The 21585-nt window shown below is 31.3% G+C and overlaps 2 protein-coding genes across 8 annotated transcripts in view; both read right to left on the minus strand.

The window, feature by feature from the left end:
- LOC144847466 (cyclin-dependent kinase 2-like) overlaps positions 1–3533 on the minus strand; it is an 89915-nt gene extending 86382 nt beyond the window's left edge. For all 6 annotated transcript variants that reach the window (XR_013613750.1, XR_013613749.1, XM_078703877.1 and 3 more), the window contains exon 1: positions 3292–3533. Coding sequence is in view for 4 of the 6 variants with exons in the window: in XM_078703877.1 (XP_078560003.1) it covers positions 3292–3407 (116 nt within the window). In the remaining 2 variants the exon portion in view is untranslated. The remainder of the gene's footprint in view (positions 1–3291) is intronic.
- Positions 1–21585, minus strand: part of LOC144847552 (cysteine dioxygenase type 1-like) — a 106371-nt gene that overhangs the window by 75327 nt on the left and 9459 nt on the right. The window contains exon 5 of one of the 2 annotated variants that reach the window (XR_013613755.1): positions 7623–10052. Coding sequence is in view for 1 of the 2 variants with exons in the window: in XM_078703974.1 (XP_078560100.1) it covers positions 10029–10052 (24 nt within the window). In the remaining variant the exon portion in view is untranslated. Of the gene's footprint in view, positions 1–6536; positions 10053–21585 lie in introns of those variants that run through there. The other variant, XM_078703974.1, reaches the window with a different exon arrangement.

Consider the following 21585-nt stretch of genomic DNA (forward strand, 5'->3'; position numbering starts at 1 on the left):
CTAATTTTGTTAAAAATGTGCATATTTTATTATTTGTTTACTAAAATGAGTATATTAAATAGTGTAAATTTATTTTGGTTTATTTATAATATTAAATAATTCAAGTGTTCCTTAGGTGTCAAATTGTTCAGAATATACATATTTATATTCGGTCTAACACAACTTTTAGCGAAAAAATGACCAGAAATGCTTTTACTGACCTTTGACCAAAAAATGACCAAAAAACACATTTTCGGGTTAAATTATTCTTTAAAATGCCAATGGACAAACTGTATGGTATCAAATGAAAGCATACACAATATGCTACTCATTGCTACCCAACTTGTATTGAAAATTTTTAATTATGAAGCTAATTGTATGGAAAATGTGCATATTTTATTATTTTTTTACTAAAATGAGTATATTAAATAGTGTAAATTTATTTTGGTTTATTTATAATATTAAATAATTCAAGTGTTCCTTAGGTGTCAAATTGTTCAGAATATACATATTTATATTCGGTCTAACACAACTTTTAGCGAAAAAATGACCAGAAATGCTTTTACTGACCTTTGACCCAAAAATGACCAAAAAACACATTTTCGGGTTAAATTATTTTTTAAAATGCCAATGGACAAACTGTATGGTATCAAATGAAAGCATACACAATATGCTACTCATTGCTACCCAACTTGTATTGAAAATTTTTAATTATGAAGCTAATTGTATGGAAAATGTGCACATTTTGATTATTTTTATACAAAAAATGAATATTTTGTAGCGTAATTATTATGTTTATTTATATAATATTAAATAATTTAAGTGTTTGGAAAAACTATTTGGTATCAAATGAAAGCCCATAAAATATTCTATCCATTGCTACCCAACTTGTATTAAAAATCTGTAATTATGATGCTAATTTTGTGAAAAATGTGCATATTTTATTGATTTAAAATGTAACTTATTGGACAAAGTAACACCCAATATGAATAATATTTTATTATTTTTTTACTAAAATGAGTATATTAAATAGTGTAAATTTATTTTGGTTTATTTATAATATTAAATAATTCAAGTGTTCCTTTAGGTGTCAAATTGTTCAGAATATACATATTTATATTCGGTCTAACACAACTTTTAGCGAAAAAATGACCAGAAATACTTTTACTGACCTTTGACCCAAAAATGACCAAAAAACACATTTTCGGGTTAAATTATTTTTTAAAATGCCAATGGACAAACTGTATGGTATCAAATGAAAGCATACACAATATGCTACTCATTGCTACCCAACTTGTATTGAAAATTTTTAATTATGAAGCTAATTGTATGGAAAATGTGCACATTTTGATTATTTTTATACAAAAAATGAATATTTTGTAGCGTAATTATTATGTTTATTTATATAATATTAAATAATTTAAGTGTTTGGAAAAACTATTTAGTATCAAATGAAAGCCCATAAAATATTCTATCCATTGCTACCCAACTTGTATTAAAAATCTGTAATTATGATGCTAATTTTGTGAAAAATGTGCATATTTTATTGATTTAAAATGTAACTTATTGGACAAAGTAACACCCAATATGAATAATATTTTTAGTTCAAATTAATGTCATATAGTCTAGGACCTGGGTCAGATTTGTATGCATTTAATTTAGGAGAGAATATCTCAACTGTTATAGGATAATTTGATCTAGACTACCCTTAGCCTAGATATAAAAAAATACAACATAATTAATATCTAAAAGTGATAAAACAGTAAAAATATGCACATTTTTAACAAAATTAGCATCATAATTACAGATTTTTAATACAAGTTGGGTAGCAATGGATAGAATATTTTATGGGCTTTCATTGGATACCAAATAGTTTTTCCAAACACTTAAATTATTTAATATTAAATAAAAAAACATAACAATTATGCTACCAAATATTCATTTTTTGTATAAAAATAATCAAAATATGCATATTTTCCATACAATTAGCTTCATAATTAAAAATGTTCAATACAAGTTGGGTAGCAATGGGTAGCATATTGTGTATGCTTTCATTTGATACCATACAGTTTGTCCATTGGCATTTTAAAGAATAATTTAACCTGAAAATGTGTTTTTTATTATTTTTGGGTCAAAGGTCAGTAAAAGCACTTCCGGTCATTTTTTCGCTAAAAGTTGTGTTAGACCGAATATAAATATGTATATTCTGAACGATTTGACACCTAAAGAACACTTGAATTATTTAATATTATAAATAGACCAAAATAAATACACTATTTAATATACTCATTTTAGTAAAAAAAATAATAAAATATGCACATTTTTCACAAAATTAGCATCATAATTACAGATTTTTAATACAAGTTGAGTAGCAATGGATAGAATATTTTATGGGCTTTCATTTGATACCAAATAGTTTTTCCAAACACTTAAATTATTTAGTATTATATAAATAATCATAACAATTACGCTACCAAATATTCATTTTTTGTATAAAAATAATCAAAATATGCACATTTTCCATACAATTAGCTTAATAAATAAACATTTTCAATACAAGTTGGGTAGCAATGGGTAGCATATTGTGTATGCTTTCATTTGATACCATAAAGTTTGTCCATTGGCATTTTAAAGAATAATTTAACCAGAAAATGAGTTTTTTGGTCATTTTTGGGTCAAAGGTCAATAAAAGCGTTTCCGGTCATTTTTTCCCTAAAGGTTGTGTTAGACCGAATATAAATATGTATATTCTGAACAATTTGACAACAAAAGCAAATCTGTACGACAAGTGGTTGTCGAGATATAAGAACCACACATTTTTAACCTTTGACCCCGATTTTGGCCATGTTCGTCCCGGATAGCGAATTTGGCACACATTCCATGTTGTTCGTTGGGGTCAAATTATCCTATAACAGTTGAGATATTCTCTCCTAAATTAAATGCATACAAATCTGACCCAGGTCCTAGACTAAATCAATGCTAGGCCTAGTAGGAGGGCTAAATAACACTCTGTCTGGTTGTTGTTGACGCATGCTATAAGTATAATTGTGATGAATGAATGTCAGAATGAAAATACAAATTACATCTGTTAGTGTAATATCCACACATTTTTATTCATTACTAGGCTAGTTAGTAGGCTAGGTAACTAAGCGTAATAAATGTTATACAGCAGGTTTTAGGCACAGCGGCCTATACTATAGCATGCGGACTAGCCTGCCTGGGCCTAGGCGAACATCCCACACAAAGACCAGGGCAACACCCAGCGAGCATCTCTCCCGATCCATATTAACAAAAATTCTGGGCCTGACTTACGTATCTAATCTTATCTTTTTCAAGGCGACCACTTCCCCAGAAATTTTATCTCTCGCCTTGTACACTACTCCATAGGTACCTTCTCCTATTTTCTCAATCTTTTGAAAATTATCCATTTTTATTTTGATCTTTCCATGACAGAAAGACAAAAATGACAATCTATAGGCCTAGCCTACCACTAGACCCTTCTCTCGCGTCGGTGTTTAGTGCGCTAGAGTAGGCTGCAGACGGGACGGAAACAAAAAGCCGCTATTGTGTTGATTGTTATTTGGATCTTAATCAAAATTTTCGCGGCTTTTAGTCACGTGCAAGTTTCAAGGTTGATTATTGGTATATTAGATAACCAATCACGATGCGTTTATGAGGAAGTTTCTATCACAATTTTTAAGTTTATAAAATAACGAAATAAGAATGCAAAAACTAATTAATTCCTGTCTTTCAATAATATTAAACGAGAGAGAAACAAATGTGTTTGTTGCAACGTCACAAGGAATAGAGGGTCAATCATTTCTAAACCTAGCTTATTTGCTTTCGTTTGTTCTTTATGTTTTGTTTATAGGTTATCTCTCTAGTTTTACCCATTCTGGAGATATTTTTAATTTTTCGATATTATTACCTAATAAATAATTATTGAACACTATTATTCATACTAATCACTGTCTGACGATTGAGATGTTCCTTATATCAGAGATGTCCTCTGTGCAGCATTTACTGTTCTTTAACTGTCTGTACGTCAGAATTATAGCACTCTTCCCTGGTTTATATACTGTATCTGTATTTGATCGTATCTTGTCTGGTTTGCAGCGTAATTATTATATTTTGCAACAATCTGAATGGATCAAAATGCTGCCACATTACAAACAAAAAATTAAAAACAATCTCAATACAACACTGTGATATGTCTCTGAAAAGCAATGCCGCCCTCTCTGAAAGGCAATATTAAAACTTGTAGATAATTTCACGCTGCCACGTAAAAACAAGTTATTTACTATTATATATCGCGAGGAAGAATTGTTTACGAATATTAAACTAGGTGTTTTTGAAAATGATGGTAGATAATATATATATATCTTATATTAGGGGAAATAAGTTTTCTTTAATTATTAGCTGATTCTTCTGTAAATAGCATTCATAATAATGTACAATATTCGACGATAACTCTGCGCTGTAATTTTTAGTTTGAATTTTAATCGTTTTAACAGTATTTTACAGGGCCTATGGCGTTTTTGCAATCTGCCTTTTTAATAGTTTTTAACAGTATTTTAACATAGGCCTATAAATAGTATTTTAACATTGCCTTTTGCAATTTTTCTTTTTGTTTGTTGTTCTTCTGTTGTGTTATTGTCACAATCACAAAAACAAATCAAACTTTTCGACTGACTCAGTTTGTGTGAGTGTTTGCAATATCTGATTGTAATATAACAGTTTACGAAAACAAACCGACAATTCATCATTTAGCTGACCGAACCCGGAGATTCCCCATTTAGAATAACACGTTGTTTACTGAACGTTAGCAAGGACGTCAGCGCAACGCAAAAGCAAGTTTGACCAATAACAAGTGACAGTTCGTAATTACTTGTGATTGGTCAATTTATTGAGTTGTGATTATGTCCTTGTGAATCCCCCTAGAGTGATAGAACAAAATGATACCCTACATTATTGTTTGTGAATAAAAGGGTGCCTACGATCATCCATGTGTATACTGTAATTCATTCTTTGTAAAGTTAGAATTAAATGCACAAGATATTCCAGTTCATATGAAGTTCAGTTTGAAGGTTTTGTTCTTTTATAATCACAGTATAATGAACAAACACAAAACCAGTCGAATACATTGATGAACCGCTTGGGTAGTTTGGAAATTGTTAACGAATATCTATCATAAATTGAGTTTTAGATCCTTATAAAATGAATGCTATATTTCCTACATTTATATTTTAACTTGTGTAATGTAACGTTTCTAAAGGTCTGTCTACACTATAAAACTAGTTTGACAAAAAAGTGTGATGTGCCCAAATATGGTAGTGATATGCTTAAATATGGTAGTGTAATGAAATCATCATGTCTATATATGGGCACATCACATTTTTTTGTCACATAAAGTTCGATAGTAGACAGAGCTTACCGATCAAACAACTCTGAATTATAGGCCTTAGTATTGTCTACTACAGAATGCGCTTTTTTGTGTAATCGCAATTTAAGCCTAGTCCATATTATCTGCCACGAAAAATTAATCAACAATTGATTTTGTCAGGTCATGGAGTCGCTTCTGTGAAATTAAAAAGTCGGTGACCGCTTGGCTTTGCTGATTATTTCAATTAACATAGATTAATTTTTTTAGTTTCTAAATCTCGATAGTTAACCTTTATTTTACATCTCCATGAGTTAACCGCCGAAACAATTACATTCATGCCAGTATAATTAGTCTACTTAAAACCCGAAATATAATTATTTTGACAACTTTGACGAACGTTTCTTGTCCACACCTCTCTCTTGTTATTAAAGCGTGACTGGTCATAATTCGTTTTATCCGCTATCTAAAACGCTGCTTCCAATACAACATAACAAGAATAACTCCAAATATAGACTTTTAACACTTTTGGGTATCCCACGCTTCGATCTATTTTATCATTTTCAAGAATTTGCTGAGCATGATTGAAGATCTTCTGTGATATTTTGTACTTTAAAAACTGCAGGCAAAACAGTGTGACGATTGGCAATATTATATCGACAAAAGTGCCCGTTGTGTTCACGTTTCCATATTTGACACCAGTATCAGCAACAAACCATAATACAGCATCCAATGTGTGTCACATTGATCCTGTATCATAGATATAGGTTTTAGGTCCAGTCTTTGGTTTGACGCTACTAAGACTGTACCGAGAATCGGCTGGTAGCAAAACAGTTTTCTCGACCGTCTGTTCGGGTTTGAACTTTTGAATAGAAAATGTTCATTGAATGTTTAGCCGATTCTCGGTTATGTTCCACTTCCGAAGTATCATAGAATATTCGGTATACAATATCACATGTGTTTCACATGTATCTAGTAGTAACCTAACCTTATGATACAGGAAACACATGTGATATAATGTGATGCAGTGTTGTTACCAAATATTACTATGATACTTCGGAAATAGATAGTAGAGATACAGCACTAATCGGGTGAAATGGTGCTGCTAGTTTCTCATAAGTATAAATTTTAAGAAATAATCATTGTCACGGCAACAAAATCACATAAACACAAAATATTAATTGTTAAAATCGAATTTATTGTGTTAATAGAATATATCGCACATTGTAATATAAATCACAACACCCTTTGCTAAAACCAAATGTACAATTTGTTAGCCTCTAAAATTAAATACCCTGTAAGTTTTAATGCAATAATCTTAGTTTAACAAGAGGAGATAGTGTTTTTATACGATTTCTAACCACTTTTTTTAACGTACAATATAAATGTGGATTGGGTCCTTATTATTGGACAAAACCAACTAATCAGATAAATTGGGGGGGGGGGGGGATATGATTCTGGTACTCATGCTCAGTCGGTCAGTCTTTATACAACCAAAACCTATACCCAAGAAGAGCACATTGTTGTATTGTTCAGTTATGACCGATTTTTTCCCGTTTGGCTCCAAGATGAAAGAATGTGTAGTGTGTTCAAATCTAAAAAATACATATTTATTTTGTTTGTTCTAAACATAGTTTACAATACCAAATCGCAATACTTTATTTTTTTTTAAATTAAAATGAAAGGCACAAAACAGAAAATATCATTATTGGTTTTTAGATGACAATGTTGGACACAATTCAAAAAATGATATTGTCAAAACATATCGTAATATGAAACATGGTCATAATGTTATTGATTTAGAATTATTTTTAAATATGGCGTGATATCAAGGCTGTATACTGGTATAAACTGGAAATGACTAGCATACCCCAGAGAACATGTTTCACCTGCCAGGGACGATCGTTACTCAATACTACAGAAGCTGACTAATTCTAGTATTCATCATCCCTATCTGAAATGGCGGTAAAAACGGTCAATGTTAAATGTATTATTCTGGTCCTCAAGCTTAACTGGAAACTGAGGAAATTAGGATTAGGCCCTCCACGGATCCACGGCAATCAGCAGTGCAGTGCCTACCAGATCAGCACACCGGGAGACGATCCCCTACTCTTTTCGACTAGTGTACTGTACCAATAATATTATATTAAACATAGATTTAGTTACTGGCAGTATTAAAATTAAAGCTTTAAAATGCTTAGGAAATACCTTGTATATGGTTGGAACCATCACCCACACCTCCTACACATAAAACAGCATTCACATTTACATGCAAACACAGAACTTTATAACATATACTTTGAATACTCAAAGTTGACTTAAAACACTAATATTTATAAATTGTTTCTCACATCAATTACATTCAGTTACCAATACTACTCGTTTATGTTACAGTATACACTATATGAAATCTCAAATGAAGACAAAAGAATCTAAATACAAACTTATGATTAGATTAGTCTAATTTCTAAAACAAAATTCACAATTTTGATTTACAAGTTGAATCTGATAATGGCAACAAATGCTATGGAAGTTTTCGATAATCGGAATATTTAAAATACACTGTATATTTTCATAGGCAAGTACATAGCTCAGAAATACATTTGACAAACAACAAAATCTTTCTAGAAATAAATAACTTATGTAGGGTATACGAAACAAGACAAAGTGTTATCGTATAGAAACTTGTTAATTTACAAACAGTTGAGTGTATTAACCACTCTCCCTCACCCCTAAATTTTGAAAATTACAATGCAAAAGACAGGACATTTGGTTAAATTCAACACATCGTTTCACAAAATTAAGTCCTCCCTATATAAACATACTGACCAGATACTGCCAAAATGACAGGGGAAAATAAATTTGCACAAATGATTGTTCATCTGAAGATTTAGTGATTTCAATGAATGTGTAAATACTAGAATTCAAATTTCTATGCAGTCAACTGTAGTAAAGCAATTGAAGATCAAAGTTACATAACACATTTTTTGATTAAAGATATTACATGCAATATAGTCAATTAATGGAAAAACCAACAAAGCATAAAATTAAACAGTATATAAAATAGGCTATAAACACAGAATAAAATGTTAATAAAGCATGCATACGCTGCCGTATTGTTTATTAAAGGTTACTTTCAGGTTTCAAACTGATATTGTTTTTTACAGCAGAACCTCTATTAAGGGGACACCATCCGGACATATGCCAACCTTATTTGACCACAATCATGACGCGATGGGTCATCCAAACTGTGATTCATCAATTTTCTTTGCATCCAAGTTTGAATTTAGATGTAATTCTAAAACAGGGCATCTACTGTATTAATATCTGCATATACATCAAAAATATATTCAGCAGTGAAAATCAAAACTGGGGTTAAAAACATGTAATAAAAAAATATAAATAGTATAACATCTACATACATTACATAGCTATGTTGTTCTACTATTAACAGAAAACTTTAAAATTGAATTTATAATCGCAATATAACTAAAGATTATTTACAAACATACAGTACTATTCTGATCTACACACGATTATTTTAAGATATTTTGATGTCCTAGCTTGTGGCCTATATGCTGGTTCTCCCCACTATTGGAATGTTCTAGCGTTGATGTAGTTTGCTGAGCAGAAATGGATAAAAGGACCAGCCTAAATTATTATCCCCCATGCAACCATTTTATTCAAACGGTCTTCCCAAAAAGCTTGTTTTCACAAACCTTCCTTATATAACCATATTATATGAAATCACACGCCTTTTGATCTTTTTGTGACTTTGCACAATAAAGCTATTGTTGTTTGTCTGCTGTTTAGCCAAAATCCTAATAAAATATAAGGTTAAACTGAAATTAACCCTTGAACAATAAAATTATAATTTCACACACTCTACTATACAGATCCAGTACTGTAAATAGTTATAGCTTTCAGAATAATTCTAACTGTACTGATTTTTAGCAACCAAACAAGCACTATATACCGATATGGTATGGATTGTAATCGCAAAACTATTAAAACTTGTATTTTATATTAACACTGTATCAAATATCTACAATGATATTGTACACTTTTAATCATCATAGTTGGCAGCAAATAAGCCATCAACATACCGGAAAAATGTTAATTATCTGTTACTTCCTTGTATGCAGGGCAGTAGAGACTACAATGGTCCTATAGTAGGGAAATCTAGGGTGAAATTTCAATATTTTTTGCTTGTTATAATGACTGTTATCTGTATTCCATGGAGGTTAAAAATAAACATTCATATTATTAAATGTAACAGAGGTAGGAACAAAATCTCTCTGGAAATCACTGTGAAGCCATTGCAGGAAATGGAAGAAATATTTTCTGGTTGAATTGTATTTCAAATTTTTGAATTACAGTACAGTAGTCAATCCAATTGTAGGAAAATAAGTACAAAAAAAAACATAATCTTGTCGATAGTAGTGTGTCCTTCTTCATTAGGCCATGTGTATTAAGCATACAGTAATACCTAATAATCAAAATTTAATTTAAATATCAACTTGAAAGAAGTTAATACTGTATTATACTTAAAATAAGGCATTTAAAATAGAAAATATTATGATGACTGATCAATGACTGATGATAGAGGCAAGAACCTAAGCTGCTTTATTGGTGCTGATTGAGATGACATGTTGAAGGAATCTTTCCTCTAGTTATTCTCTGCTGGGATGCTCTGTAAAAGAAATCAAAGACAATAATTATGTACTGTACCAGCATTGTGTATGGATCAGAGAGGTGATATTAAGCCGAAGGCTAGAGGGCAGACTGTGTGGCAGTGAAGGTGGATCTTATAGTTATAAGTTATAAGTTAGTTAGTTATAAGTTCTCTACAAGATGGCCGTCTGGCTTGATCGACAATTTTTTAACAGATTAATAATAATTCATACTATTTTGTGAAGAAACATATAAAAAACATAAATATAAATAAAAACAAAATATTTAGTTGAAATGTATTTTTTCAGATTAACTATATCGAGAATGACAATAAAAACAATACTTTATAGAAACAAATTCTTGTTGTGTCTAATTGGTTCATTTGCCAGCAGTCATATTGGAGAGAAGTACCCCACAGAGGGACGCGTTTCGCGATTCTAATGCACGACGATTTAGCCTTCGGCTGTAAGATACTGGGATACTCCTATACAAGGGACAAACCTATTAAGGGAAATTTTCATGTGAAACGAACAAGGGGAAATATATGGCCAACCCCCTACTCAGGGTCCCAATAGTGTCCCCTTCATAGGGATTCTACTGTATATCATATCATATCATCATTTGAGATATAATAATGGGATTGGGTTTTGAAAGTTAAGAAATTATATAATGTATTGCATCATGTCGGATGAATAAATATCCACAACGCTAATTGAAAGCAAATATGAATTTACATTTAATACAAGCCTATAGAAATCTATTAAAAAAAATAATCAATGTTACAGTATGTCAGGGCTGGGAGTACATAATTTGTGCATTGGTCGATGTTCTTATGAAATACAGTACAGTAATAAGGTTTATCGCAAATAGCTTGATTTCGTGAGGAACGTCATTGCACAATGCATGATGGGAAGGGTTCGGGAGCAAAAATCATGACGCGTACGTACAAACAACAAGTCATGTACGTGCCATGACATTTTCTCCCAAACCATTTCCACCATGCGTCGCACACACTATTTGCGATAAACCTTAATATTGAACTGAACTAAATTGACATATTATTGATCATAAAATAATATCTAGTAAATTTTTTTTTTTATGGTAATAAACAATGATTTTCTAATTCATGTTAAACTCCACCTTAAGGAAGCTGTCAACTGATAGTTATAATATGGTTTGAACATTTTTCATACGGTTTCATATTCATATCTACTGTACTACAGTATATGTAGGGACTGTTTTGTCCCAGCCTACAGAGAGCATATACTGTAGACGAATCATATTTTTATACAATTTCCTGTTCAAGATTAAATGAACAATAGTTTGCTAATGAGGTTGTGTCCATTATTCTGTATGTTAATGTATGACAATTACTTGGTAAAAAACAAGGTTAATTGTATACAGCACATGACAGTGTTGGATCCAGCTATGAGTGCTCACTAGCTAAACACGAGGGCCCCGGAGCTTACAGAGGCCCCAGAGAGGAAAAAACAGGCCTTAAAATGCCAGAGGCCTTCAGCGTTGGAGGGCAATTTAGGGTCTCTAATGCAGGGGTCTTTAGGCATCTGCATTACGCCACTGTTTGGATCAATAAATGTGCCATGTATTTTACAGTATTTGACTATTGGTACTGTACCTATTGTAATTTGTACCATAAGAACACATTTCGTTTGTTTTATGAATACAGAAACATACTCCAATTACATAATTATAATTTGTCTAAATTATATAGGATCTACTTGTTTTTATGTATAATGTACTGTACTTTTAGACCAGATATCGACTTTATCAAGCCACTTGGAAAAGCAGTGTTAAGAGAGCTACACTACTAAAAAGTAAAAGAAAAGCAAAAGATACTCCGTCTGTTAACAACAAGTTTTCATCTACTGTAATATAGTTGATGCATGAACCTACCTACATTTTTTTTAATAATTTATGAACCGAATCAGCTTGTTTTTTTACATCATAACAATGTGCCCATATCATCATCTAATTTAAAGATGGAATTAGATGTTTAATTTCATGAGACCCAAAGGATCTTCTATGAATCCAATACCAATTTAATCTTAGAATTATTCAGTTATTAATGACTTTTTACATCCTGATCACAGTGGTTGCGTCAGATCTTAATTATTTTGATGCACTCTACCGGTTTTTATCAATGTTTCCGAGTGTTTATTTTTGCAACTGTTAGGTGTTTCAAAAATTAATTTTCAATTGATTTCTCAGGATCGCTAGTTGTATTATGCAAACCCACGTCATTACTTTGTTGTTTTAGTCATTACTTTTTATACAGAACAGCTAAATAAACTGTTAAACTTTCTATATTCAAAATTATGTTCTTAAATTACACAAACCAGCAACTTTCTATGAGTGCCACTTACCGGAATAAACCAACATATGTTTGTTTATTACTGTTTTTTCACAATAAATACATTTATAAATGTGGATGGTAGTCAAAATAAGTCATAAAATCGACTAGGTAGGTATTTTCTCCTTTTGAGGTGAAAAGGGCTATATATACCCGATTCCCAGTGCTAAATCTCCATACTATCTATTTCCAAGGTATCAGAGGAATATTTGGTAATACAGCATCTCATTTATATCACATGCGGTGCCTGTACAGTATAATGTAGTGGGGTGCACGGATGACAAAGTTTTCAAATTTTGCACATATGTTCACTTGGACATACAGATTAAAAAAATCACTGTAGCCAAGAAAAAAAATTTATTTTATGACCATATTTGGAGTATTTTCAAAATGGCCGCCAAAACAAAAATGATGGTCCATATCTTAGTAACCGGTAGGGGTACAGAGTTCATTTTAGTGTTAAATTGCTTAGAACACATATGTTTCTATTCACTCTAATACAACATTTTATTAGAAAATGGCCGGAATCATCATTTCCGGAATTGTGACCTTTGACCCTAGTATGGTCATATCTCGAAAACTACTGACAGTAGAAACATGAGGTTGGTCTTAAAATATTCACAATATACATGTTAGTATTTGGTCTAACGAACTATTTTTCCCAAAAGTGACTGGAAATCATAATATTGACCTTTGACCCGACAACCTCAAATTTCGTTACCGAATGCGCATAACATCAAAATATTGGGCTTAAATTGTCAAAAATGTATATTTTTGTATTAATTAAGGTAATGACTGAATTTGTCAATTGACCAGAAGTAATGATATTAACTTAAATTTTGTTTTATATCACTACAACATTGGCAGTCAATCGTCAAACACTTATTTTTTACGCAATACATTGTTTTCTCAACAAATTTAAACAATTACTTTTTCATATGATAAATGTTTGTTTAAGCTTGGTTCCCACTAGAACGTAACGCAAGGACGTAAACGCAACGTAAGCGTTTTAACCAATGACAAGCGAAGTTATAGACAGTTAGCAATCATAAGCGAATAAGCCATCGCTTGTGGTTGGTCAATTCATTTGCGTCGCTAGTGAGAACCACGCTTTAGAGTGATTCAGATTGTTGTATCAAGAGATATGGCCTACCTCGTTATGTGTAGAGGAATGTTACATTTTACTATGCGTGATTACATTTCCAGATTATTTTCTGCAAGTTGTAAGCTTCAATAAATTAATATAACTGTTTTGCAGTGTATTATATTTACAGTTTACACTTCTTCATTTTATATTTCAAACCTCAGTTATTAAAAAATAAAATAAATAATAATAATAAGTATTAACTATGTCTTAGAAATAATAAATTCTGACACGGATCGTCTGTATTCAATTACGAGTAATATTATCTGGGACATTTGCAGCTGCACAGTTCTGTACAAGGGAGGTTGGATTTGGCACATTTGCAAGTCACACAACCACGGTCAGATTTGCAGCCACATTTGATAAGTTCATTGCAGGCCTTGGCTGCTTCTGGTTTAGTCATCCGAACTGGCTTCCAATGTGTGTCTTCTAATGTCCAACCCCAATCTTCTGGAGTAGGAATAGTTGGTTCAGCATTCTGACAAGTGGTCCATATACCTCCTTGATATATGGCCCTTTTCACATGTTGAAGTAATGCATCCTACAATATAAATGTAATATAATGTACAAACAATGTAGTGATATAAAAAAAAGTGATGTTACCAAATATGGTAGTGATATATCCAAGTATGGTAGTGATATAACATTATCATGTCCATATATGGGCGCATCAAATTCCTGTACCTATGGGTCCTAAACCTATAGCCTACATCAATTATTTAAAATTATTTAAAAAAATTGTAATTATTAAAATTATTTAAAGTTAAATGTAATAATGATGTGTAATTGCAATATAATTTTTCACAAAACTACACTTGGGACTCCTTGTAACTAAGCATTTGCTAGGCCTATGAGAGGCATCCGCTTTGCATTGCCACAGTCGTTTTTGCCGTGGAGGTATGCCTAGCAACGAGCCTATGTTAGACTAATTGATAATCAATTTAAATGCTTAAAAGAAACAAGAAAGTAAATTAATGGTAACCTAAGTGCTTTAAAGTGGTAAATCAATATATATATTTAATAAAAACACTCGTTTGAAATCAACAACTGCTTTATAAGCATAAAAATACTTACCACTTAGCAATTATCCACCTCTGTCAACAATCAGAATGCCGGATTTTATGAATACTCATTTTAAGATTCAAGATTCAAGAAATTTTATTTGTCCATAAAAATGGAAATTCACTTTGCTTGGTAGATTAAAACAACAATATTGCAACAATTTAAAACATGCAGTATCATAACAGATTAAAAATACAAGATAAAAAGTTAAAAATACTGTTAAAAATGTAAAACTATTTAAAAATTGCATTATCGTCTTACATTAGAATTAAAAATATGAATGCTATTTACAACGAAGGATTTTCTAGTTCTACAAAGATTTGCTCTTGGAGGTCGTAGCCTAATACCTGATCTATAACCTAATACCTATCTATAACAGTGTAACGGATGAGGGGGTCTTTCATAATATTGTTTACTTTTTTTTAAATACTCTTTTCATAGATAAATGAACAAGGCGTTAGATCAGCTTTAATAATACGTTGTGCAATTTTACGTGGTCTCTCAATATTTTTCTTATCATTTTCAGTAAAGTTACCATAAAAACATCCAATGCTAAAAGATAAAATACTTTGAATAATACTTTGATAAAATAGAATTAAAATAGTGTTATCAACTCTAATTTGCTTGAGTTTTCTGAGAAAGTAGAGCCTTTGAGATGCCTTCTTGGAAATCATGAGAGAGTTTGACTCCCAGTTTAATTTGTTGTCAATTATAGTACCTAAGTATTTGTATTGGGTTACTCTTTCAACCTCGGTTTCTTTAATAGTTATTTTTGGAGGGAAATCTTTGTCTAGGTAATACTATAGTAATTGATTGTATATAAAAGGGGTTCTATGGACCTTAAATAATGAAATCATTGTTATTATTAGTATTTATTATTCTCAAATAGAAACTATTATAACAACTATTGTGATTTATTTTAACTGGTCTTTGGAATGTTAAAAAATAGATTATGTCGAAAAGGCACTGCTTCTCTATAACACTGAAGTTAGTTGTAGTGATATAAAACAAAATTTAAGTCAAAAGTTAATATCATTACTTCTGGTCAATTGACAAATTCAGTCATTACCTTAATTAATACAAAAATATACATTTTTGACAATTTAAGCCCAATATTTTGATGTTATGCGCATTCGGTAACGAAATTTGAGGTTATCGGGTCAAAGGTCAATATTATGATTTCCATTCACTTTTGGGAAAAATAGTTCGTTAGACCAAATACTAACATGTATATTGTGAATATTTTAAGACCAACCTCATGTTTCTACTGTCAGTAGTTTTCGAGATATGACCATACTAGGGTCAAAGGTCACAATTCCGGAAATGATGATTCCGGCCATTTTCTAATAAAATGTTGTATTAGAGTGAATAGAAACATATGTGTTCTAAGCAATTTAACACTAAAATGAACTCTGTACCCCTACCGGTTACTAAGATATGGTCCATCATTTTGTTTTGGCAGCCATTTTGAAAATACTCCAAATATGGTCATAAAATACATTTTTTTCTTGGCTACAGTGATTTTTTTAATCTGTATGTCCAAGTGAACATATGTGCAAAAAATGAAAACTTTGTCATCCGTGAAACGTTTTTGATCATTTTTTCCCTAAAGGTTAGTTTAAGGGTTAAAGTAGGTTACTACTAAATACATGTGAAACACATGTTAATGTGTTGTATTACCAAATATTCCTATGATACTTTGGAAATAGTACCGAGAATACAGCAAGCAATTTTTTTGGCTATTAAAGCGAAATGTTCGTTCATTACTGTTGTATACTTTGATTACAGCTGCTATGCCAAATAAGGTCATATAAACATTCGATATTGTTTATGTTCAAATGGGTTTTATTATAAGTGTATAAAACAGATGGCTGTCTAACTTGGGTGTGGTATGGTCTTATTTCTATTTTTAAATGGTGCACACTATTCACTAATCATTCTATAAAATCTCAAACAAGACAATATTAAATAATGTTTTCCCGATTTGAGTTCAAACGCATTATTACATGTATGTTGTCTAGGTTCCATATGCCATGTAATCAAATCACATAAAAACATTGCCTATTGCCTTCTGGGAATAACAGTACTGTAGTTCGAAAAGTACCACAGTCGCAATAGTACATTCTAATCTTCAAGAAAAATAAACAATGGATGGAGAATAAATACATAATGTATTAATGAGTCCCGTGTTCATTCTGAACATAGGGGAATGAGCTGTTAGGAGCTCATTGTACTAAGCCTCGGCATTATGTGGTAGGGTCAGTTCCTTTCCACACCGCCTTTTTTCTCCCAAGTATTTTCAACTAGGTACTCATTTACAGCTGAGTGGACTGGGAGTTGTCTGGAATTGAACCCGGGTCTATCTGTATGACAGTTAAGTGTCTTAACCACTCGGCTATCCAACTATTAATGTAAGAAATGTTAAACAGGAAAACTATTGAAAAATAATATAGAGTAACTGAACTTTATGAAATTGAAACATGAACTTGTACAAGTACATTAGAGAGTACATTCTGCATTCTTTGATAAAATACACAGGGTCAAAATAGGATGTAGGATTTCTTAAGATAGTATAATCATAAAGAATGTGTTGTTGGACAACATGTAAACAAGATAAGAAACACTGAATAAGGCACTGAACTTGAAATTGAAACATGAACTTGCTTCATAGTATAGTACATTACAGAGTACATTCTGCATTCTTGATAAAATACACAAGGTCAAAATAGGATGCAAGATTTAAGAAAGATAAGTATATCAAAAATAATGTGTTGAACAATAAAGACGTACAAGACAAAAAACACTGAATAAGGCACTGAACTTGAAATTGAAACTTAATCTTGAGTACATTCTGTATTCTTTAAAAATAGTATAGAAACAAAACATAACTAGAATTTAATTCGTCACTTTGACGAATTATAGGTGATCATTTTTATCATTTTACTGAAATTAATTTTTTTTTAAACATGCACGTACGTTAACATACGATCGGAAAATGTTGATGTATGCCATCCTATTATATGCTTATAGTGCTGAGTTGTGCCTATATGCCATATACAATATGTACAGTATATACTGTATATCTATATACAGTGTAGCATAGGTGAAATTACGGGACACACATGTTCTAATTTTTTGGCATGATGACGTTATCAAACTAAACTTTAAGATGACAATTTCGAAAGATAATTAATTGAGCAAAAAAATATAAGATTTGGAAAAAAATTTGGCACGTAGAAGCGCTGTGCGCGCTCTTTGAATTGTGTATAACTTTGACGAAAAATATGAAAAAACTACTTTTTCACTTCAACTGGCCATATGTTAACGTTACAACATCCGATAGGCTTAATTTTTATATGAATTAATATCTACATTTCATCAGCTTTCATAATAAATTATAATCATCAAGGTAACCTTCAATTCTGAAGAGCTGTAAGATATTCAAATTTACTGCGAAGGTGAAATTACACGGCCTACGTTATTCAAGTTTTTACGCGTGATGACGTCATTAAAATGAAGATAGTGTCAACTCATGATAAAGATAATTAATTAAGCAAGCACATACTGAAAGTTGTGCGAAATTCGAGCACACATAACCAAGATGCGCTCTGTTGAATGTGATAATCTACACAAAAAGATAACAAATCCTAATTTTTAAATTCAAGTGGCCATTTGATGACGTCAAAACATTTTGTACGTAAAATGTGTACATGAATTCATATCTACAACTCAATGGCTTCCAGAATAAGTTTAAAAAATCGGGGGTCATCTTGCATTCTGAAGAATTATTTTCATTTTAAAAAAGACCTATTTTTCACCATTTTCAGAACTTTTGTAAAATAAATGTGCGCATTTTGTCATTTTTAACGTGCTCATATAGCGTTATTTTAAGTCGGAACTGACTCAAATTTGGTGAATGTACTAAGGATGGTGAGTAGAATGAGATTTGTAAAAAAAATTCATATTTGTTACGCTTTTTAAGTATCGCGCGCGCAAAAACGCATTTTTGCGCAGTAATTTTTTGAAACACGCAAATGGCCTAATTCATGCTCTAAATTGATCAAAACTTAATTTTGAGCGTTTTAAATTTTTAACGCGCGATATCACGCGCATGAACCTACGTGCGCGTGCGTTTTTATTTGCTAATATTTTTACCCTTGATCTGAAGTTTACGTGTAGTGAATTTCATTAATATGTGATAATGAATTATGGAGATATGATTGATAATGTGATTTCGCAAAATGGCGTATAAATGTCGTCACGGATGAGTGATCACGCTGGAAAGCTTATTAGGATTAAGTTGTATTATTTGAAAGATATTCTGAAATTTTTGTAATCATTGACATTAAACTTTTTTAGATAATTGTTACACAAAATAGTGTACAGAAACAATAAAAAGAAAAAAAATAATAAAAAAAAAAATAACTAGAATTTAATTCGTCACTTTGACGAATTATAGGTGATCATTTTTATCATTTTACTGAAATTAATTTTTTTTAAACATGCACGTACGTTAACATACGATCGGAAAATGTTGATGTATGCCATCCTATTATATGCTTATAGTGCTGAGTTGTGCCTATATGCCATATACAATATGTACAGTATATACTGTATATCTATATACAGTGTAGCATAGGTGAAATTACGGGACACACATGTTCTAATTTTTTGGCATGATGACGTTATCAAACTAAACTTTAAGATGACAATTTCGAAAGATAATTAATTGAGCAAAAAAATATAAGATTTTGAAAAAAATTTGGCACGTAGAAGCGCTGTGCGCGCTCTTTGAATTGTGTATAACTTTGACGAAAAATTTGAAAAAACTACTTTTTCAATTCAACTGGCCATATGTTAACGTCACAACATCCGATAGGCTTAATTTTTATATGAATTAATATCTACATTTCATCAGCTTTCATAATAAATTATAATCATCAAGGTAACCTTCAATTCTGAAGAGCTGTAAGATATTCAAATTTACTGCGAAGGTGAAATTACACGGCCTACGTTATTCAAGTTTTTACGCGTGATGACGTCATTAAAATGAAGATAGTGTCAACTCATGATAAAGATAATTAATTAAGCAAGCACATACTGAAAGTTGTGCGAAATTCGAGCACACATAACCAAGATGCGCTCTGTTGAATGTGATAATCTACACAAAAAGATAACAAATCCTAATTTTTAAATTCAAGTGGCCATTTGATGACGTCAAAACATTTTGTACGTAAAGTGTGTACATGAATTCATATCTACAACTCAATGGCTTCCAGAATAAGTTAAAAAAATCGGGGGTCATCTTGCATTCTGAAGAATTATTTTCATTTTAAAAAAGACCTATTTTTCACCATTTTCAGAACTTTTGTAAAATTAATATGCGCATTTTGTCATTTTTAACGTGCTCGTATAGCGTTATTTTAAGTCGGAACTGACTCAAATTTGGTGAATGTACTAAGGATGGTGAGTAGAATGAGATTTGTAAAAAAAATTCATATTTTTTACGCTTTTTAAGTATCGCGCGCGCAAAAACGCATTTTTGCGCAGTAATTTTTTGAAACACGCAAATGGCCTAATTCATGCTCTAAATTGATCAAAACTTAATTTTGAGCGTTTTAAATTTTTAACGCGCGATATCACGCGCATGAACCTACGTGCGCGTGCGTTTTTATTTGCTAATATTTTTACCCTTGACCTGAAGTTTACGTGTAGTGAATTTCATTAATATGTGATAATGAATTATGGAGATATGATTGATAATGTGATTTCGCAAAATGGCGTATAAATGTCGTCACGGATGAGTGATCATGCTGGAAAGCTTATTAGGATTAAGTTATATTATTTGAAAGATATTCTGAAATTTTGGTAATCATTGACATTAAACTTTTTGAGATAATTGTTACACAAAATAGTGTACAGAAACAATAAAAAGAAAAAAAATAAAGATTTCATACAATAACAATAGGTGATCATTTAGCATTCTAAATGATCACCTAATAACTAGAATTTAATTCGTCACTTTGACGAATTATAGGTGATCATTTTTATCATTTTACTGAAATTAATTTTTTTTTAAACATGCACGTACGTTAACATACGATCGGAAAATGTTGATGTATGCCATCCTATTATATGCTTATAGTGCTGAGTTGTGCCTATATGCCATATACAATATGTACAGTATATACTGTATATCTATATACAGTGTAGCATAGGTGAAATTACGGGACACATGTTCTAATTTTTTGGCATGATGACGTTATCAAACTAAACTTTAAGATGACAATTTCGAAAGATAATTAATTGAGCAAAAAAATATAAGATTTGGAAAAAAAAATTGGCACGTAGAAGCGCTGTGCGCGCTCTTTGAATTGTGTATAACTTTGACGGAAAATATGAAAAAACTACTTTTTCACTTCAACTGGCCATATGTTAACGTCACAACATCCGATAGGCTTAATTTTTATATGAATTAATATCTACATTTCATCAGCTTTCACAATAAATTATAATCATCAAGGTAACCTTCAATTCTGAAGAGCTGTAAGATATTCAAATTTACTGCGAAGGTGAAATTACACGGCCTACGTTATTCAAGTTTTTACGCGTGATGACGTCATTAAAATGAAGATAGTGTCAACTCATGATAAAGATAATTAATTAAGCAAGCACATACTGAAAGTTGTGCGAAATTCGAGCACACATAACCAAGATGCGCTCTGTTGAATGTGATAATCTACACAAAAAGATAACAAATCCTAATTTTTAAATTCAAGTGGCCATTTGATGACGTCAAAACATTTTGTACGTAAAATGTGTACATGAATTCATATCTACAACTCAATGACTTCCAGAATAAGTTAAAAAAATCGGGGGTCATCTTGCATTCTGAAGAGTTATTTTCATTTTAAAAAAGACCTATTTTTCACCATTTTCAGAACTTTTGTAAAATAAATGTGCGCATTTTGTCAT

Source organism: Antedon bifida, chromosome 1 (assembly GCF_963402885.1).
Source record: "Antedon bifida chromosome 1, ecAntBifi1.1, whole genome shotgun sequence".
NCBI classification, from domain to species: Eukaryota; Metazoa; Echinodermata; class Crinoidea; order Comatulida; family Antedonidae; genus Antedon; species Antedon bifida.